We start from the raw sequence: 22780 nt of genomic DNA on the forward strand, positions 1-22780 counted from the left end.
AAAAAAAAAAAAAAGGAACAAAGCAGTATCTGTGCTGGCTGGCTGGCCCCTTAACCAATGACAAAGTTCTGTTCATATCTTTAAAAAAAAAAAACCACAGAGACTAACCAGTTCTGTCACTGAAGCAATCTGGGATGTCAACCAAAGAAAAAAATTATCAACAATTTCCCCCCCTAAAACAGCACAAACAAACCTGGCAAGAAATGACAGTGGACTCCGTATCTGCACATTAGCAATAGGACCGAGTTTTATTTAAAAGGCTAGTGGTTCAAATACTATTGCTTGAAGAGCGCTGGTAGGTATAAAATGTAGTAACATCTGAGGTTTATACACATATGCAGGAGCCGAAAGACAGCTCACAGGACTAGTTCTTCATTGGTCAAGAGAAACAAACTATAAGCGCATGCTGCAGGAGTGACCTAATGGATCCATACTCCCACTCTCCAAGGAACACAGAGACACCTGGGTAGGAAATGTTCTTTTTACACACAAAATTCTGGCTTAATTAACTCTCCTTCCTAAAGTTATACCTTGGTTCAGAAAACAATGTCTTGAAAAACTCCAGAAGATGGGCTACTAAAAAAATAAAAGGAAATTTGACTGTAGTAAACAATTTTAGTAAACACCAGGTGTATCTTCCTGTTGCTAATGAAGACATGATACATTCACAACATTATGCATTAAATTCCTACACAGATGCTCACCAGGAAAAAACACCTCAACTTCTATCTTTCTCAGTCAGGTGTAGGTCTCAGCTCAAACCAACAACAGTTCCTCTAACAACCCTGATGGCTGCTCTGTAAGCAGAACATAAAGCCCAGATCATTGCTACTGAATGTGACCATTAAACAAAACCACTGCAGAGCACATTTAATGAATTAATTCAATCCCCAACCTTGTCCAGTGAAAATATTTGTAGATCCAGTTTATACGGGTCCACTGGCTATTGGATGATCGATAATCTATTGTTCTCTCAAGTGGCAGTTTGTGTAGCTCAAGCAAACCAGTAGGAATGTGAAGAGCTCTCTTGAAATCTCGACAAAGACACTAAATTATATAAGGAATCTTAAAAGATCAATGAGCCATCTCCATGGTGGTGCATGCCTTTCCTCTCAGTCCTCAGGAGTCCAGAGGCAGGCAGATCTCTGTGAGTTCCACACTAGCCTGCTCTACATAGCAGATTCCAGGCTAGGCAGAGCTACACCATGAGACCCTGTCTCAAAGACCAAAAAAGGAACCTAGTTTATTTATCTTTACTAAAATGGTAGAATAAAGATAGCACATCTAAAGCCAGGTGTGGTGGCGTATGCCTTTAATTCCAGCGCTTGGGAAGCAGAGGCAAGTCATCTCTGAGTTCAAGGCCAGCGTGGTCTACAGAGCTTCAGGACAGCCAGGACTATACAGAGAAACCCTGTCTCGAAAAACAAAAAACAAAAACAAGAACAGGATAAAAATAGCACATCTACTGTGAGAGCAGCTTCACTGTTTCCCATGGAAAAAACCATTTTTTTTACTGATAGAATTTAAGAATTAAACCAATTAAAAAACAAACAAACAGGCAAACAAACAAACAAACAAACATGGCTAGGGATTACCTCAGTGGCAGAGCACTTGCTTAGTATGTGCTGGGCCCCTGGGTTTGATTCCAGTACTGTAAAATATATCTATTTATATATAATATATATAAAACGAAAACAAACATATACACCTTAAGATAATATAAAACTTGAAATAACATCAGGCATTATGGAATGGGAAACAATTCTGACCCCCCCCACCTCTGACCTCCTACACCCAAAACAAAGGAAACAACAGGTTGGAGGATGACAAGCCAAACTCTAGATGATTAACATTACACAGACCCTACATCACAGAACACCACACAGTCATCCTGATGGCAGTGCAAGTCCTAGATCAAAAATGAGTTAAAAGTTTGCAATGTAAATAACCCACCTGTGAAGAGATGAAGGGGAAGCGGAGGAAGGGCTGCATGCACGGGTCTATTACAGACATGATAATCAGCAGCAATAAAAACAATATCCCACAGTCCCCAGACCTTGTTTTCACTGCTTAAGATTGAGAGGAACAAACTCACTTGTAACTATAGCATCTCCCATATTGGAGTGACAAGCATGTTTAATCTGATGCTATATGTTAATAAAAATACTGAGGATACATGAATCAAACAAAATAACACAACATACTAACTCATGAACCTTAAAACTGGACCAAAAATAAGTTTAAAGCCAAGTAGATGTGATAATTATCACACATGACATAATCCATAGAAAAAAGGGCCAAGAAAAGACTCTTCATATTGTACTCTTGCTTGATGTTGTCCTAGGAAAAACAGTGATAATTCTACAAATGTGTCATAAACAACTAAAAAGTCCCCTTGTGGTTTCAAATGAATCTTCCTTGGCTAATTTTTCTCCTCTCTCAAACAAACCTTTATATACAGGACCAATTTAAATCCCTCCCCTTCAAACATACAAGCATCCAGGAACATTGTACAATGCAAAGTGCCTTAAGAAAGGATTCTGTAGTGCCAGTGGTCTAACTGATCTGAGGAAGCTGGGATGCTGTTAACACTGATGGGGCCAGTCAAGCAATGGTGGTTTGCTTCTCCTCTGGTGTTTCCTCCAGCAACTGCATGATCAGTTCATGGAGGGGTTTGCAGATCTTTGCATAGCCCCCTCCTGTGAGATGAAGAAAATCAAACATGTCGTGGCAGGAGATGGCACCGTCCGAGTGCACGAAGCCCCCATCTATATCCAGGAGCTGCACATTGGCAAGCTTCGGCAGGGAAACCTTGAGAAGCTGGTTCACCTTGGCATTCTTTTGTCTTAAAGGGTTGGGCTTCTCACCTCGAGGTAACAGACCCTGGGGCAGAGCACAGAAGAGCATTAACAGAGAGGGTTACTTGTTTTTCTTTGCTTACTTATGATTTCCAGTATCCCTTTGGCCAAGATCATTTTTAGGGCTTCTGAAGTCCACTGGACTTCTACCCTCAGACCGAATGCTCCCGAGAGCTCGTCAGCATGCCCTAAAAAGTGCATCATCTTCTCTTGTCCGTGGTTTCTATCAACCGTCATTCCAACACTCCAGGTCTCTCATCTCACACTTCATATTTATTACAGGATCACTAAATATTTATATTCTAAATATTTCTCTACTCAACCTTTGTTTTCTGAGACAAGGTCTCATGAATCCTAGGCTGGCCTCAAACTCACTACAAGCTAAGGATTATAGGTATGTATCATCACATCTGGTTTATGTGGTACTGGGAATGGAACCCAGGGCTTCACTGCATGCCAAGCAAGCACTCCATCAACTGAGCCACATCCACAGCCTTCATCATCCTCTTCACAATAATACACATATACTTTTGCTCAGACACTTATTGCCATTCATCCCAATTACTAAAAATATCTCCCACTAGTCCTCCCCAAACCAGTATGTCCTCCTTTCAATTCTTTCTCTATATGCCTCAATTTCTCTCTATATATTCTGTTAATGCCAGAAAAAGCTACACTATAATACATTACAAGAAAGAGAACTGAAGGCATTGGTGGCACATGCCTATAATCCCAGCATTCCAGAGGCAGCAAACTCTTGTAATTTTGAGGACAGCCTGGTCTACAGAGCTAGTTCCAGGACAGCCAGGGCTATACAGAGAAACCCTGTATCAAAAACAAAAACAAAAAGAGAGAAAGAGAGAGAGAGAGAGAGAGAGAGAGAGAGAGAGAGAGAGAGAGAGAGAGAGAGGGAGGGAAACAGAAGTCGAATCACAGCTGCAAAGCTGTCTTAATGAAAGATATGAATTATAAATTACACACCTGGTAAGACAAATGTATCCTAAATTAATTTTAACTTGTATATTAATGATCTAATACAAATTTCAAACAAATATCTGTCTTTCTACTATGATAAAGAGAAATATCACATGTCTAGAGCAAGATTTTATCAATGCAAACTAAAAGTCATCTTCAAAGATAACTGGTTCCATCACAGAACTGTACTGCCAGACACTGCCATCCTTGTAGCTGGCTGATACCTAGTGATGGCACACAAGGAAACTTAAAATTGGGTCCCTAATTGCTCCTACAGGGTATGTAAGACGTTTCCTTTCAAGGACAGATTTATTGTGGGTACTTAATTTTTCCTCACTTATTTTGGTAGTACTGGGAAATGAACCCAGGGCCTCATGATTGCAAAGCAAGAGTTCCACCATGAGCTGCAGTGCCAATCTTTACTGTGAATTATACTTTACAAAACACAAACATATACTAAAAATACATTCTTATACATATCTACTCTAGTTCTTTCAGTAATATATTGGGGCTTTAGTTGCCAATTTGCTTATAATTTTATACTTCTCCAAAAGCCACAGAGAATTCTCAGTTTGTCACACTGGTCCATCTCCCTCCATATCTGTTATGTTAAAACATTTCCAATGATGAAGTTGGTCCTACAACCAAGTTTATCACTGTTAAGTGTAAACTGAGTGACTGAGTGATTGCACGTGCTTGTATCCCTCACAGTTGGAGGCTAAGGTCACCTTCAGCTACATATTGAGTCTGATGCAGAAGACCCTGTCTCAAAAAAAAAAAAAAAAAAAAAAAAGGTTGGGGGCTTGAGGGCTGGGCACCTAGTATTTCACATGCTAGAAATGCTGACTCAGCAAAGTCTGGTTGAGCCAGAAGGAGTAAACAGGAAAGATGACCAATTACTAATGATCACATACTTTGTTCCAGCTCTCAAATCATACAGAATGGCAATATTTCTCACGATCAGGGTAACTAACATGTCTACTGAGATTTATATAGAATGAGAAAAAAATAAAGCCATTGAGATGGCTCAATGGGAAAAGACGAGACAAACCTGATGATCTAACTTCAATTGTCAGAAACCACATGGTCGAAGAAAAAGTAACTCCCTTAAGTTGTCCTTTGACCCCCTTATACATACACAGAAGTTTGTACAGCACATACAAAATAACTAATTACGAAAAAAAAGTTTATGTATTTGCATAACATTTTTCCTTAGTAAAAGTACCAAGGTATGCTGTTTGATTCCCCCACTCCCTTTGATTTTAAATTGTTTCTAAAATAAGACATTAAATTTCTGGCCACAGAGATTGCTCAATGGGTAAAGTGCTCACTGCTCATGAATGAGGACCCAAGGTGCCCAGAATCCATGAAAAGCTAGGCCCAGCATAGGCAGCTACAATCCCAGCATGCCTCTTCTGAGATGGGAGGCCGAGACAGAAGAATTCCTGGGAGCTTATGGGTCAGCTAGTCAGGAATATGCACTTCCCTATCAGATAGATCTGTTACTTGTAGTGTTTCATGTTTCAGTATTATTAAGACCATAGTCGGGCTGGAGAGATGGCTCAGTGGTTAAGAGCACTGATTGCTCTGCCAGAGGTCCTGAGTTCAATTCCCAGCAACCACATGGTGGCTCACAACCATCTGTAATGGGATCTGTAATGGGATGTGTCTGAAGACAGCTGCAGTGTACTCATATACATAAAATATATATATATATAAATCTTTTTTAAAAAAGACCATAGTCAATATTTTTTTTCTTTTTTTTTTTTTTAAAGATGTCTTTATTTATTTTATGTATGTGAGTACACTGTAGCTGTCTTCAGACACACCAGAAGAGGGCATTGTATCCCATCACAGATGGTTGTGAGCCACCATGTGGTTGCTGGGAATTGAACTCAGGACCTCTGGAAGAGCAGTCAGTGCTCCTATCCGCCGAGCCATCTCTCCAGCCCCAATACTTCTATTAAATTCGGTTTATTTATTTATGGTGCCGAGGATCATATCTAGGGTCATACACATACTATACAATATTCTACCACTGAGTTATATGCCCTCAGCTCCTTAATATCCACTTTAAAACCAAGAGTATCTATGGAGGATTTATCCTGTATCATTCATACATCAGCATTTCCCAAGAAGCTCCTTCAAAGCTAAACTCAGTCATAACACACCAGTCTAGAATAAGGCACACGATGCAACAGCTGCATCAACAACTAAATTAAATGCCATGAAAGAAACACTAAGATCTGAAGCTGGCAAGATAACTCAGCAGGTGAAAGCTGTCACCAAGCCTGACGACCCAAGTTTGATTGCTGGCACCTACATAGTGGTAGAAGAGAACTAATTCTTTCCCCTGGCTGCAGGGCTGGAGTTGGAGACAGGGCTTCTTTATGTAGCCCTCACTGTCCTGGAACTTGCTCTATAGACCAGGCTGGCCTGGAACTCAAAGAGAACTGCCCGCCTCTGCTTCTGCGTCCTGAGTGCTGGGATTAAATGAATGCACCACCACTGTCTGTCCAGTGAGTCCTGATACTTATAGGTTGTCTTCAGACAGACAGACAGACAGACAGACAAAGAGACACACACCAAGATCTGGCTCTTCAGCATCTACAATATAAAACCAAACTACTAGTATTGCATACACATTTCTCCATAACTTTTCCTCCGAACCATTCCACTTGATACAAACAACTATCAGAAACTGCTTCTACTTAAAGACTCCATATTGATGAGTGACAACCTTTTAAAAAAGATTTCTGAGTAGATCTAAAGATACAACAAATCTCTACCCAAAAAGACTACTCACCAGTACAATGATCTTGGCCTGTGGCTGCCGCGTGTTTATAAGTTGTACAATAGCCTCAATCCCACCTGCTACTTCTTCTGCTGTATTTTCATGGTTGTTTGTTCCTACCCAGACAACAATGACCTATAATGAAGAAGGAAAAAAGAGGAGAAGATAAAGACCAAGAAATAAAAGAATATTAAGACATTTAAATAAAAAGCTTATTTTTAAAAAATCAGAGAAATGGCGAAGGTGAGAAATGGGGAAGCTCAACAGGTAAGTGCATTTGTCAGAAAGCATAAAGACATAAGTTCAATTCTTGGACCACATGGTGGAAAAAAGGAATCAACTCCCACAAGTGTCCCCTGACCTCTACAGCATCATGCAGTGTGTGCACTCATACATGTGCATGTGAAGACATAAGCAAAACAAATAAAAATGTAATAAAAACTTTAAAAAAAATGTTAGAATAGGCTCCTCAGATGATGCTGGGAAACTTCAACTGGGAAAATGAAAACACGAGTGCGATGGCTTGTTGGGTAAAGCGCCTGTTGCTACATCTGCCAGAGTTCAATACCCACACCTGCGTGGTGAAAGACAACACCTATGTCTACAAGGTGCCCTCTGACTTCTACTTATATGCACTGTGGCACATGCATGCATACACGTGAATAAATGCAATCAAATTTCTAAAAACAAAAACAAAAAACAATGACTTATGCCTAATATTATGTGTCAAGATAAATTATGAGCAAATTAATATTTAAGTACCATAATTAGCCAGGTGGGGGTGGTTGCATGCCTTTAATCCCAGCACTTGGAAGCTGGAGGCAGAGGCAGGTGGATCTCTGTAAGTTCAAGTTCGAGGCCAGCCTGGTCTACAAACAGAGTTCCAGGACAGCCAGTGCTGCCCAGAGAAACCCTATCTTGAAAAACAAAAAACAAGCAAACAAAAAAAGGGCTGAAGAGATGGCTCAGTGGTTAAGAGCACTGACTGCTCTTTCAGAGATCCTGAGTTCATTTCCCAGCAACCACATGGTGGCTCAAAACCATCTGTAATGGGATCCATTCTCTCTTCTGGTGTGTCTGAAGACAGGTACAGTGTACTCATATAAAAGAATTTTTTTAAAAAGGTGGCAAAATTATACCAGGAAGAAACAAAAAAGATTAATCTCATAAAATCCACCAACTACACAACAAAGAACAATGAACTCTACTGAATATGAATGAAACCTTTCTAGCAAACATATATCTTTTTTTTCAGAATATGAAATTTTATTACTGTATTTCCACTGTCAGATTTTATGATCTTGGTTTTTCCTTCTTGCCTTTGTATAGAGCCAAAAGAGATGCATTGACTACTTTAACTACCTTAAAGCGGACTCTAGGAATATCACCTACATGACCTTTCCGACCAAATCCAGCAACCAGAATGTCATCATTTTCCTTACTGAAGTTCAAGCAGCCATCACTGGGCATGAATGCCATGATCTTCTTAATGAGCTTCACCCTGACACACTTCCTGAAGGCAGAATTTGGCTGTTTGGCTTCAACCCCTACTTTTTCCAGCACAATTCCCTTTGCATGGGAGGCACCCCTAAATGGATTGGCCTTCAGGGCTGTGCTCACTTGGGCTTTCTTGTACTGTCTATCATGCCACGTCTGGTCCCGTGGGTGACCGTGGAGCTTCCGGGCACTACAGAGACCATGACACCTGCCCAACTTGCCCATCTTGCCGGCACCACAGGCCCGAGAGAAAGAGAGAGGCAGTGCAGGAAGGACCCATCACAAACATATCTTTTTTTTTTTTTTTTTTTGGTTTTTCGAGACAGGGTTTCTCTGTGTAGCCCTGGCTGTCCTGGAACTCACTCTGTAGATCAGGCTGGCCTTGAACTCAGAAATCCACCTGCCTCTGCCTCCCAAATGCTGGGATTAAAGGCGTGCACCACCATCACCCAGCTACAAACATATATCTTAAAGAGGAATCTAAGGAAGTGCTCCCCATCACAGGAAGACTTCTCCCTGGTTGGAAACACACTGCAAAAGTGCATACCCAGGAGTGCAAAGCCTGTAATATAAATTCACAGAGCACTCAAGGAAGGAGTCCCTGGGATGGAGCTGGATGGAGTCTTCACAATGTTTTCTCTGCCTGTATTTAAAGGCATGGGCCACCATGCCCAGTGAAAGCAACTGTCATTAGTGACTCTCCTTTGTTTCTCGTTTTCTTCCTTTAGGGGTTGAAAGAATTATATGCAGTGCATCAACTGCAGATGTTCATAATGTGAAAGTTATTACAGATGTTTGTTCACATCTGTCCCAACTTTCTTCACAAGAACTCAGAGAACGTGGCTGCACACTTGTTTATGTGCTCAGCATTTCCTGACGAGTCATGGCTCTGCTCGCCACTGTACTGCCCAGGCCCACATTCCACACACCTATACACACTCTGTGCATCAAATCATCTCCTACAGCTGAAGACTCAGAACAATCACAATACAACCCAGCCAAACACCAGACTGGGTTCTCTTTGAGTCCATCCATGCCTCAGATTGTTCCTAAGCAATGATGTCCTCTATAAACAAGCACGAGGCAAAGGGCAGAATCATGAAATAGGCCTTTAAAGAAGCAAATTTTCACACTTCAAACAACTGCATTTGAAAGACCCAAGATTAGTTATACTCTTTTAAAAGTAAGTTTTATCACCTTAGGCTTAATGTTCTCCAGCTCTCCATTCTTTAGTCTCCATAAAACATGTCGTGTTGTGTCTCCCCCAATTCCAAAATTAAGAGCATGAAGCGGGGAAAACAGCTCCCGCCATATCTAAAAACAAAGCACATGACTTAGTTAAACAAACAAAACAAAATCATTGGAAAGTCTTCACTTGCAATGTGACTTAATAACAAAAACTAACGTTGTTGTTGTTGTTTTTTGAGACAGTTTCTCTGTGTAGCCCTGGCTATCCTGGAACTCACTTTATAGACCAGGCTAACCCTCAAACTCAAATTCGTCTGCCTCTGCTTCTCAAATGCTGGGATTAAAAGTTCGTGCCACCATTCCCAGCTAATCTTCCATATTCTTTATTCAAATGTGAGCACTGGAAACAATATGTCATTCACTTAAAGGGCTTGGAAAGCCTACCATGCTCACTGAAAACACTGGGTCTCAGCTCAGAGACCTGTACAGCACATTCTAATGTCCACTAACAGATACCAACTCTGTCATCAAATCAAGCTGTCAGCTCAAGAAACACATTTCATGAATTCAACTATTAAAAACAAACAAACAAACAAACAAACAAACAAAAAAAGAAAAGAAACCAAAAAGAAATAAAACTCAATTTTCAATTTTCTTTTAAGTTTACTTTGGAAGAATGCCTAACAGTAAAAAAAAAAAAAAAAAAAAGAGAGAGAGAGAGAGAGAGAGAGAGAGAGAGAGAGAGAAAGAAAGAAAGAAAAAGAAAAAAAGAAAAAGCCCATTATAAAAATATACAATAAGTTAGAAAGTGGAAGAACACAATTAGCGGGAATCATGAAACGGGCAAAACAAATAGAAGGAAGAACTGGACATTATCACTAGGCTAATACAGCAAACTTTTTGAAAGTCAGAGCAAAAAAGAGTTTTGTTACAAACAGACTGCACCAAGCATCCCACTAGGCAGATCTGCTTCCCTTGTAGTTGGCACTCTTTCTCTGACTCCTAAGCCTGAAATCAAAGACTGCAGGTGATCAGTGGACACAGAGGAGGAGCCAAAAACGCCCTCTGCTTTACCTCGTACTGCTGCATCAACTGTACCATGGAGTCTCCCACAAACAGCACATCCGGCTCTTTGTCTTTACAATCCAGAACAAACCTATTATGCTGGTTTAAAGAAGAAAGAAAAACAAGAAATTAGTATTTCTTTCCTTTTGCAATTTGTTGGCCTAAAAAGAACAGCTGTCTGACCAGGTACTATAAAACATTCTTTATGTACAAGGCCCAGAGATCCATCCCCAATACTGTAAAACAAACAAAAAGCAAACTAACCAAATGATCCATTCTTTTTAGTTTTGTTTGTTTGTTTGTTTTTCGAGACAGGGTTTCTCTGTGTAGCCCTGGCTGTCCTGGAACTCACTCTGTAGACCAGGCTGGCCTCGAACTCAGAAATCCGCCTGCCTCTGCCTCCCAAGTGCTGGGATTAAATAAAGGTGTGTGCCACCACCGCCCGGCCATCCTTTTTAGTTTAAAGCTTATTCTTTTTTCTGTAGCTGACTGCAAATTAATTTCTACCTTTATCATACTTCTCACTCTATTAGATTTAGAGTCAAGATATTCATAGGATATCTAACAAATCCAGAATATCACAATGCTTCATATTATTAAAACAACACCACAAGCACCCTATCTTTTCCTCAAATAATTAAAAAAGAAAGAAAAAAGAAATGTTTTGGGGGTCATCAAGATGATCTAGTATTAGGCAAAGGCTCTTACAGGCAGACCTGAGTTTGAATCCTAGAACAAATGGTAGAAGAAGAGAACCAGCTCTCGTAAGTTGCCCATTGAGACCTACCGCCTTCCCCAAGAAACCTTTCAAGACAGGGTCTCACTGGCAGGAAACTTGTTATGTAGACCAGGCTGACCTCAAAACTTGCAGCATCCTCCTCCTGGTGTCTGTGCTGAAAATCTAGACCTATGCAACCGCACTTATGCAAACTTCTATTATGACATGTTCTACATTTGCTTTCTTTGTAGAGCTATGTATTTGTTACACTACTTAAGTTTTTGCTGTTGTGAGACAGCTCACAATTATTTGGTCCTGACTGGCCTAGAACTCAAGATATAGAACAAGAGGGTTTCCAACTCAAGAGATCCACATGCCTCTCCATGAGCACTGTAGTAAATGTGTTTGCCACCACACCCAGTCACTTATTAACTGTCTTGAATACCCCAGGCTAGCCTTGAACTTCAGTATCCTTCTGCCTCTATCTCCCAAGTGTGCTGGGAAGATAGGTGTGTGCTAAATTCTTTTTTTTTTCCTCTCTCTTTTATTTTACTTTAGGTCTGCATGCACTTGTGAATTTATGAGAGTGAATGGGGGAGCCACAAGAGGACATCCTAACCTTGAAGCTGGAGATTCAGGTGTTTTGTGAACCACCCAACTGTGTGCTAGATCTGAATTCTGCTTCTCAGAATTAAGTAGCAAATGTTCTTAATGACTGAGCCATCTCTCCAGACCCATGCTACCCATGCCTCTATCTCTAAGTATTCAGCAAACATTTACAAGTTAGGATGTTCTCTTATGAAACCATACTAAGAAAATACAAAATACTTCCATTAACATCTCACATCCAGTCCATAGTCAGTCTTTTCAGATTCTCTAAGAGTTAAGTATTAAATTTATCTTTGAACCAGGATCTAATTAAGACCTGAGTCTTTTTTTTTTTTTTTTTCCTTCTCAGCTTCTTGAGGTAGCACTGACAGCTTTCAGATATAACATAGTACATACTCTGAACATAGCTGGAGTATCCAAATGTTAAACTGTTAAGAGATCAGACCTTTTCAGTCTAATACAAGTTTATAAGCAGAAGTAACCCAGTAGTGGCATGTCTGACTTTCCATCCCTCTCCCTCCTTTCAATTAAGTTGACTTCAAACTGCTGGCCTCCAGTGATCCTTCTGCCTCAGTCTACCAAGTAACCAGAACTAGAGGTATGAACCACACGGCCAGCTAAAACAGTATGTATGTATCAGTGTGGTTTTGTTGGTTTCGTAGTGCTGGGAATAGAATTCAACTAGAACCCAAAGTCTATCTCTGAAACACATGTCCAGCCCCAGCCCTACTTTGTGGCCTTTTTGTCTTAAGTCAGGACCTAACTATGTAGCCCAGGCTGGCCTTGAACTCTTGGTAGTCCTGCCTCAATCTACTGAGGTTTAGGTAGCATGTGCTATCATACTTGGTTAAGAAACTACTTCTTTGTTCTTGTGGCTGCCCTGGAACTAAACTATATAAAGAAGGCTGGCCACAAACTCACCATTGCATAACTAGGCAACAGTTTTCTGATATAGTTTCAGGAATAGGTCTACAGGTTATTTCTTTTTCTTAAACACTGTAGTCAGGATTGGGGAATCTCAGCTGGTAGACTATCTACTTGCATGTGTGAGGCGATGGATTCAAACCCTGTCATTTTATGCCTGTAATTTCAGCACTTGGGAGACAGATGCAGGAGTATCAGAAGTTACTGTCTCAATGACAAAACAAAACATACAAACAAGCCTAGACAGCTAGGCCTACACAGAGAAACCTGTATCAAAAACCCAAAACCAACCAACCAACCAACCAACCAACCAAAACACAACTCTTGGTAGTCTTTGTATCTTCGGGTACCATAAACAGATACATACATATAAAGTAAACATGAAACATAAAGCCAACCAACCAATCAAACCCTGGCCCCAGCACTGGAAGCAGAGACAGGAGGATCTCTGAAATAGACTAACCAGCTAGTCATGCCAAATTAATGAGCTCCAGGTTCAATGACTGACACTTCTTAAAAAGGTAACGTGAAAATCAATTGACTGAAGAAGACACCAAATCTCTGGTCTCCATATGCATGCAAACACATGCTAGTTCGTGCACAAACACAAAACGAAGTGATCCAGCCCACTGAAGTAATCCTTAAGCATTACCCTTTACCTGAGACATCCACCTGTCATCTCCTTGAATATCTTCTGCTGCATGTGGAATAGCTGCTGGGTTCGAGTCTCCTTGGCTCATTCTATACCTGAGGAGAAATGTCTGTCATGTTTCATTTATAACAAGAACATTAACGTACAAAATACTGTCAGGTTTTATCTACTTTTTTTTGTTTGTTAATTATTTTTTTTGAGACAGGGTCTTACTACATAGCTCTGGCTGTCTTAGAACCTATGTAGATCAGAAAACTGTCTGCCTCTGCTTCCTGAGTACTGGGATTGAAGGTGTACAATACTAGCCCAACTACTTTATTTTTTAAAAGATTTAGTTTTACTTTATGTATAGATGTTTTAATTAATATATATATATGTGTGTGTGTGTGTGTGTGTGTGTGTGTATGTATGTTTGTGCATCACACACATGTAGTGACAGATAACCTGGAACTGGAATTACAGAAGACTGTTAGGTGCTTTTATGGATAATGGTAACTGAACTGGGTCCTCCAGAAAAACAGTCAGTGTTCTTAACCAGAGACATCTTTCCAGCCCCTATTTGTCAGGTTAAAAGAAAAATTATTAACAACATCTATTTTATTATGAATTTTGCCTAGAAACTGACGTAGGATTGACTTTTAACAGAGATGAATTCTAGAACATGAGTGCTTAAGTCTCCAACATATATCACCACTAAACTTTGGACATTTCACATCACTTATGAAGGAAGATCACATCTAAATCATTGGCCCCATTACCCCTCTGCCTGTGACTACGATTAAATGTACAAATTCTACTCCAAATATACACTTTACCTGACATACCCATTCTATGTTAAGTTTTCACGATCACAGGTTTAGCAAGCACCAAATTACTTTCTTTTCTTTTTTATTGAATATTGTATTTATTTACATTTCAGATGTAGCACCAAATTACTTAAGAAGTTAGACACAGGACTTTGAAATCACATCACAGCCAAAAGGGTGCTAGAACTACATACTCAAAAATGACTACACGGGGAACCAAACCGCAGAGTTGGCCCCGTGGTCAAGAACACTTGCTGTTATTGTAGAGAACTTGAGTTTGGATTTTTTTTTTTTTTTTTTTTTTTTTTTTTTTGGTTTTTTGAAGACAGGGTTTCTCTGTGTAGCCCTGGCTGTCCTCAAACTCAGAAATCCACCTGCCTCTGCCTCCCAAGTGCTGGGATTAAAGGCGTGCGCCACCACTGCCTGGCCTTGAGTTTGGATTTTTAACACCCATGACTGCCTATAACTTCAACTCCAAGGGGTAGAACAACCTCTCCTAGATTCCACAGGCACCTGCAGACAAATGGCATGCAAACAAACACAGACAAAGAATGACTACAGTGGCCAATCAAACGAAAGAAAGCCTGGCAACTCGAGATGGATCTCAATTCACTTGGTGGAAGGAGAGAACTAACTCTGTGAAACTGTATTCTGATCATCTACACCCCCACACACACAGTGGCATTGGCGTTCACACACATATCATACATTTGCATGCTTTAAAAAATTACAGAGAGGCAGGCGCTGTGGCGCACATCTCTTATCTCAGCACTATGGAGGCAGAGGCAAGTAGATCTAGGTCACTTCTTTTATTTATTAATTTTTAAAGATTTATTTATTTATTTATTTAATGTTTATGAGTACACTTTAGCTCTCTTCAGACACACCAGAAGAGAGCATTGGATCCCATTACAGATGGTTGTGAGCCACCATGTGGTTGCTGGGAATAGAACTCAGGACCTCTGGAAGAGCAGTCAGTGCTCTTAACTGCTGAACCATCTTTCCAGCCTGATCTAGATTAATTCAAGCGTAGACCAGCCTACATAGTGAATTCTAGGACAGCCAAGGCTATTTATAAAGACCCTATCTTAAAAACACAAACAAAAAACAAAACAGAGGCTGGAGAGGTTCAGGGGTTAAGAGCACTGGCTGCTCTTTTCACAAGATCTGGTTCAATTCCAGACCCACATAGCAGCTTTCTTTAACTGGAGATCCTAGGTATCCAACACTCATTTCTGGCCTTCTTGGGTACCAAGTGTGACCAAAATATATAGACACACACTCAGGCAAAATACATATACATGAAAAATTTTAAAGTAAAAATTGACTACAGCAACAATTAGAGCTCACTAGCTACTAAAACATCACACAAGTAGCCATACAGTAATTAAAGTACTTAGTAAGACAAAACTGGGGAGGGTGGAGGTACTCAAATTCAAAACCAACAACATTCTTGTTTAAAAAAAAAAGGAAGGAAGGAAGGAAGGAAGGAAAGAAAGAAGAAACAAAGAAAGAAAGAAAGAAAGAAAGAAAGAAAGAAAGAGAGAAAGAGTCAGGTGTGACAGTGTATGCTAATAATCCCAGCTCTGGGGTGTGACGACAGGCAGATACTAGGGCTAGCTGACCAGTACAATGGCCAGTTTGCCCTAATCCGGAACATCTGGTTATCGAGAAACCACATATGGGCTCATGAAGATGAGGAAAAACATAACCGAGTGACACCGCCCAAGGTGTGGTAACACACAGCTTTAAACTCAGAATTTGAGAGACAGAGGCAGATCTATCTCTTGAGTTTGAGGACAAACGTCTACACAGCACGCTCCAGGTAGGCCAGAGTTACATATTGAGACCCTGTCTCCAAAGGATGGTGGTGGTAATAGTAACTGAGGAACACCCAAAGTTTGATGTCTGACCTTCATAGTGCACTTACTATATATGTGCACCCACAGAAACACACAACTAGGGGTTAGGGATAAAGTCTGGTTGGTAGCATGGCTTGCCTAGGCATGCCTGAAGCCCTGGGTTCAATTCCTAGCACTATAGGAAATCATAGGTGCATGTCCATAATCCTAGAACTCAGAAAGTAGCAGGAAGGTCAGAAATTCAAGGTCAACTGTAGCTATTTTTTTTTTTTTTTTAATGAAAAAGTAGTGATTTTTTTCCCCTTTAAATTACGAAGATTCATTTTATGTATCTGGTAACACAATCTACTCTCAAGACAGCAGGCCTGAATAAACTCTAACATCTTGGGTCTTTACTTAAAAATGAGTTTTCTGAACTGGTCCATCAGGTAAACATCCATCTAAAACATTTACAATTAACACTTATTAGGAACTTACTATTTAGTCAGTTTAATCCCAGAAGTCAAGAGGTAGAGACAGGCAGATCTGTCGATTCAAGGACAGCCTGGTGTGCATAGCAAGTTCCAGGACAGCCAGGGTTACCTAGTCAAAGATATCTAAGGAATTTGTTCTATTGCAAAACTGTTAAGCAGGAAGGAAATTCCAGATTACTGAATTAGGAATATTCAGTTTATTACTATTGTCTGTAGAATAGTTGGTTTGTTCCATTGTGTGCCATTGGGGATTGAACCTAAAGACCTCAAGCTGGGTGAGCACTGTACCACTGAACATTAGTGCTAGCCCCAATCCATCCTTGGCTATCCTGGAACTCACTCTATAGACCAGGCTGGCCTTAAACTCAAAGATCTGACTGTCTCTACCTCTCCAGTGCAGGGATTAAAGGTGAATGCCACCACGACTTGACTCTTTTTAAAACTCAACTCTTTATTTATTTATTTATTTATTTTAATTACACTCTTGCAGATTCAGTGTGTGGAGGTCAAAGAACACTTGAAGAGAGTCAGTTCTATTCTCCGCCACCAGGGTCCTGTAGTTAAACTCAGGTTTAGCAAAGCACCAAGCCATCTATCTGGCACTCAGTCTATTACTCTTGAACAAAGAATGCTATTTTATATAGAAATACATTGCATGAACGTGGTAAAATTTACTTTACCATGTTGTTTCACTTATTTTTTATTTTCTCTCCAAACACTGAGCAAAGTCCTTCCATCTGAACCCCAAACCTTACATTTTTGTTTTGAGGGTTTCCCTGTGCAGCTCTGGTTGTCTTGACTTGCTGCAGTACCTACTCTGCCTTGCAGCTGCTGAGATTACAGGTATGCAATATTATAGTCATATGTTCCAATATTCTTTACAGGCAAAATTAAAGGACACAGAAGACATAGAGGAACGAAAGTCCCGTGCCTAAAGTTAAAAGGCAGTTATAACTGGGAGAAGATTATAAAAAGTATTCCAGACTCGACAGTCCCGCCAATCATGAATACGAAAGCAGAACACTGAGTGAAAACACCTGGTGCCTCCGGACACTTGGCTCCTGGACTCTTTTGCCAAATCAAACATCTTACAATACAAAGTAACTTCCACCGTTTCACAGAAGCCTGCAGTTTGGCAACATTTTAAAAACCCGGATATGGAAAGTTGACCTATAAACTCCTACTGTCTCTCTCTCTCTCTTTTTTTTTTTTTTTAAAAGATTATCTGCTTGCATGCATGACTGCAGACCAGAAGAGGGCACCAGATCTCACTATAAATGGTTGTGAGCCATGTGGTTGCTGGGAATTGAACTCAGAACCTTTAGAAGAGCAGTCAGTGCTCTCTTAACTGTTGAGCCATCTCTCCAACCCCCTACTGTCTCTTCTTTTTAGGCCGGGTCAGAAACAATCCAGAGGTCTAGCCAAGCCAGGTGTGTTAGCACACACCTTTAATCTCTCTGAGCCTGAGGCCAGCCATGTCTACTGAGCCAGACCAGCTAGGGCTATTGTACACAGAAACCCTGTATCAAAAAAAAAAAAAAAAAAAAAAAAAGGAAAGAAATAAACAATAAACAAAAGAAAGAAAAAAGCTTAGTGTACACACCTTTAACTCCAGCACTGAAGGCAGAAGAGGCAGGTGGATCTCTTATTTATTCAAGGCCAGACTGGTCTACAGATTTGAGTTCCAAGACAACCAGGGCTACACAGAGAAATCATGTCTTAAAAAACCAATAAATAAATAATCAAGCAAGCAAGCAAGAAAGGAAGGAAGTAGTCATGCATTTATTTGGAAGTCAGATAATATAAACTATGGTGTTCTTTACAACAAAAAATTCGGCTGTTAAGATGGCTCAGCTGTCAGCGGGTAAAGCACTTGCTGTACAAGTCTAATGATCCCCATAACTCCACAAAGCTGTCCCCTGATGTCTGACAGTCACTGTGCTTTCTATGGCTTGTGTGTTCGGTCCCCACACATACACCATACAAATATAATATGAAAATTTAAATGCAGACATTTTGGGGGGCAGGAGATGAGACAGTGGTTGAGAGCATTGGCTGCTCCTGCAGAGGACCAGGGCTCAGCACCCATACTGTGGTTCACAACTATCTGTGCCTCCAGCGTCAAGGTCTCTGTTGGTACTGCATACAAATGATATGCATACACACACATGAAAATAAGTGATGCTTTAAAAAATACAATTTTAAAAGTAAAGAATGAATCAGGAGTCATCCAGAGAGTATCCTATGGAAGTTAAAAAAAGAGTCACAGGGATTCCTGATCCATTTTCCTACCATAGCCACCCTCAGAAGAGTGGTGCACATCTTTAGTCCTGGCACTCACGAGGCAGAGGCAGGGGGACCTCTGAGTTTGAGGACAGCCTGGTCTACACAGTCAGTTCCAACATAGTGTGGGCTACAAAGAGAAACCCTATCTCAGGAGTGAGTTTATATAAAATGAGGATGGGGCTGGAGAGAGCTGGCTCAGCAGTTAAGAGCACTTACTGCTCTTTCCAGAGGTCCCAGGTTTGACTCCCAGCAACCACATCACCACTCCTAACTGTCTTTAACTCCACTTTCCAGTGGCAGTATTCAATCCCTAGCAGTACAAAAAACAAAACCCAACCCTTCCCACCTCACCTTACTGAGTCATAATAACCAAATACCCAGCGAACAGCAAGCTTGGTAAGAAAAAACTAACCAGAGAGAGGTAAAAGGCGGGCAACTGTGTACATATCCATGAAAAACTATTTTGCAGAGGAAATTTTGTTGTCCTTCAAAATTCTCCAGGAAGAGGAGGCAATCCTAATCCTAAACTTTCTATCTTCTCCACTTAATTTAAACCTGGACGACAAAGCACCAGACTTTCTACACGAGTGGTGTGGAAGCCAATCCCAAGAAAACAATGACAACTCCTCAAGTTCAACTGGATTGTGTGTGTGTGAACCACAAACCTTGCTGGAACCTCTGAATGAGAATGAAAAGATTTAGAATGCTTCCATTAAGGCTTGAGGCTTTTCATTTTGCTTCAGAGAGTTGGCAGGGTTACTCTGAAGAGGAAGGCAAGCCTCGTCCAGAATACTCTGCTTCAGTCTCTGGTGGGCGGGCCCCCCCAGGATCCAGCACATCCATAATTTATTATCAAGTGCCCATGCCAACAAATTAATGCACAAGGATCCCCTCCCTACTCTCCCACAAGGAGGCAACCTTTAAGTCAGAACAATGTGCCCAGAGAAGGAACCTATGGGCAGACACAAGGCCCAACCAAGGCAAAGATAAGTGTGTATTTTCTCTTTTCTCCACACCTTTTCCTCTGGCCCATTCTATCCACCCAACTTAAAGCTGTAGAAAACGCAACTCTACGACCTGCTCTTAGCATCCTGGTGCCCTTTCCTTTGTCCATAGCCAGGCTCTTCAGAGACACCAAGGCTTTAAAGCTTTGGGTTTTCTTAAGATCCATACAAATGGTGAAAGGCAACGTCAGCCTGGGAGCTAGGGAAAGCGGGATAATGAGTCACTGCCATGAGTAAATCAAACCTGTAGACCACAGGCTCGGCCCCGCTAAGTGGACATGGACCACAAGGGGTGGGGAGGGGAAACACGCCTCCAAAAAAAAAAAAAAAAAGCTACCCACTGACAGATTTACCTAGCTGGTGGTAGCCATCAGTTAAATCACCAACGTCTCGGCCTTGTCGCCGAATGCAGTGGGTGACTCTTAAGGTTAGCCTCTAACCATCCATTCAGATCCCTGACATGGGTCTTCGGGATGTATTAGCGAAGGCAACAGAGAAGTTTCTAATAAGGAGACAGTTTTCGACGAGAGTGTGATCCGTTTAAAAAAAAAAAAAAAAAAAAAAAAAAAAGCACAACCTAGTCACAGGCTTGGGCCTAGAGGTCCCAGCCCGGGGATGGAGGGAAAAGGCAACAGCTGAGGCAGGAGGCCGGGCCAGGGGACTCGCGGGCCGCTCACCCACCAGCCAGGGCGGGCCCCGGGCGCCGGAGGGCAGTCGAGACTGCGCGGGGCCCCGGAGGGCCTGCCGGGCGACGGCGCGGGGCGCGGCGGGGGAGGGGCAGGGTGGGGGAGGGGAGCCGGGCCTCACAATACCGTCTTGCCCGCGGGTCCCACCCGCGCTGCCGAAGCCCCGGCTCCGCGGCCCCCGCGATGCACTCACAGAGGCAGAGGGTCCGTGAGGGCCCTCAGCGGCTGCGGCGTCGGCGGGTTGCGCTTCAGTCGCTCGCTTGATTCCCGACAGCCGCGTTCCGGCGCGCGTCCCCTCCTCGGGCCCCAGCACCAACCAGCAGCGCCTCCACTTCCGGTCCCCCTGCCACTCGGGCAAATGGCTTCCGGAAGTCCCGCCCCTCGCTGCGGGGCTAGCTGCGGGCGGGTGCGCCTCCCGGGTCCTCGCGGTCCGCGCTCTTTGCTCGGCGCACAGGGCTTCAACCGTCCCTGCTAAGTTACCGACTTTGTTCTCTTTCTTTCCCCGACTGGAGCGCAACTTGAGCCTCCATCTTTCCTGTTACTGCCTGCCTGTCCTGATAGGATGATGGAAACCAGCCGGAGATGGCCTTAGAGACAGTGTAGCTTGACCTCACGCTGACGCCATTCCCTTCTCAGCCATTCAACCTGATTTCCTCCACCGATGGGATAAACCAGATTGCAGAGAATGGGGAGAAATAGGCTCGAAGTTAAAAACTGCAGTCCCCTACATTTACCAACAGAATATCTATTTCTATGATGGTATTAGAAATTGTGGGTCACTGTCTCTAAGGTGATAGATACCACTGGGAGAATGACAGAACCCCCAGTCCTTTACCTTAAAAATCCATCCAGGTTAGAGGATGTATCAACATACAGAGTCAATGTTGAGATTAGATGCTAACGGCTGGATAAGTGCAGGACGGATCAGTGCCAAGAGGAGGGCCAAAGAGATTGCGTCATCATTAGCAGGGAAACTTGGTGGAGCAGTGCCAGGGCTGGCTCTTCAATGATGGATACGATTCATTCAAACCCAAGGTAGAGAATTGCCGAGCATTTCAAGACTCTGAAACTGATCGAGAATGTTGTTGAAACCTAAACTATCGAGATAAAATAAGATTTCAAATCACCGTTATGTGCTGCTTGTATTATCTCAGATGCAAAATAAATTTATCAAGATAATAAATGGCTTTGCTGTTACCTCCTTAACTCTTCTGCAGATATTCCAATCACATATGGTACACTAACTAGCAGGAGCTCAGTAAGTGCTGTTTTAAGTGGTTTGCTCAAGAGAATGTCTGGGAATGTAAAGAATTATTTAAACAGTTTAGAAATACATTGATTTAAAAAAAAAACAGCTTGAATTGGTCTCCAATAATAAAGCCCTATGTCTGGATTGTTTTTGTCAATGACACAAACCAGGGTCATTTGAGAAAGGGAAATTTAAATTTTAAAAAATGCCATCATCAGATTGGCATGTAGGCAGTCTGCGGGGTATTTTCTTGATTAATAGTTAATAGGCCCACCCACAAAGGTGGCCCTGAGTTGTATGAGAAAGCACACAGATTAAGTCAGTAAGCAACAACATTTATAGCTCAAGTTCCTATCCTGACTACTCTCTGTGACAGGCTGTGATCTGAGAGTTGTAAGGGAAATAAGTCCTTTCTTCTCCACTTGGCTTTTAATCACGGTGTTTTATCACAAGAGAAGTTCTAAGACACCCTAATATTCTGCATCTTCCCCCCCTCACATATACACATACACATATTTTGATACTACCTTCATACATATCTCAAACACACACATTTTGAAACTATCTTCTATTCATTAGAAACCCAGATTGCTGCTTACTCTTAAGATGGAAGATATAGCCCAGGATAACCTCCAACTCACTATGTAGCTATGAACTTAGGACCTTCCTGCTTCCTCCCTTCCTAGGTGCCACCATGCTTGGGATCTCACACAGTCCTTCAGGATCAAGTCCTGGACGTTATGCATCTTTGACAAAAACTATCAATTGAGCTACATTCTCAGCTCTAAAAGATTTTTCTTAAGCCCTTAAGGCTCCTCATTTTTGGTTGTACTATAGATTGAACCCAGAGAGACATTCTATATTTGAAAATCCTGGGGCTCGAGAGATGGCACAGTGGTTTAAGTGTACCTACTACTATTGTAGAGAACCCAAGCTGGTTCCTCAGCACCCACATCCCATGGCTTACAATGCCCTGCAACTGCAGTTCCATGGGATCCAATGCCCTCTTCTGGCCTCAATGGTCAACTACACTTACATGCATGTACCCACACAGACAGACACGCATGAATACACATGATTAAAACAGCATATACTTTTCCAATAAAGTAGAATTTTAAGTAGTCCCTTCAGATG

General features: G+C 41.7%; 1 protein-coding gene and 1 pseudogene across 1 annotated transcript; both read right to left on the minus strand.

The window, feature by feature from the left end:
* Positions 1 to 223: 223 nt before the first annotated feature.
* Pafah1b2 (platelet activating factor acetylhydrolase 1b catalytic subunit 2) lies at positions 224 to 20743 on the minus strand. The gene is made up of 6 exons (XM_076925018.1): positions 20591 to 20743; positions 13288 to 13375; positions 10387 to 10476; positions 9322 to 9438; positions 6640 to 6762; positions 224 to 2883 (listed from the first exon to the last, which is right to left on the minus strand). The coding sequence occupies exons 2-6, from the start codon at positions 13366 to 13368 to the stop codon at positions 2605 to 2607; spliced, it is 690 nt and encodes a 229-aa protein (XP_076781133.1). The 5' UTR covers positions 13369 to 13375; positions 20591 to 20743; the 3' UTR covers positions 224 to 2604.
* On the minus strand, positions 7826 to 8459 carry LOC143439133 (small ribosomal subunit protein uS12 pseudogene; annotated as a pseudogene).
* Positions 20744 to 22780: the final 2037 nt, after the last annotated feature.

This window comes from Arvicanthis niloticus, chromosome 26 (genome assembly GCF_011762505.2).
Source record: "Arvicanthis niloticus isolate mArvNil1 chromosome 26, mArvNil1.pat.X, whole genome shotgun sequence".
Taxonomy (NCBI): Eukaryota; Metazoa; Chordata; class Mammalia; order Rodentia; family Muridae; genus Arvicanthis; species Arvicanthis niloticus.

Excerpts from the sequence above, each read along its gene's own strand:
- Pafah1b2 (XM_076925018.1), bottom strand. The coding sequence starts at position 13,368 with ATGAGCCAAGGAGACTCGAACCCAGCAGCTATTCCACATGCAGCAGAA. Across the intron at positions 10,477-13,287 it reads ATGACAGGTGGATGTCTCAG|CATAATAGGTTTGTTCTGGA; the intron begins GTAAAGGGTAAT and ends TCTTTAAACCAG. Across the intron at positions 9,439-10,386 it reads AGTTGATGCAGCAGTACGAG|ATATGGCGGGAGCTGTTTTC; the intron begins GTAAAGCAGAGG and ends CTTTGTTTTTAG.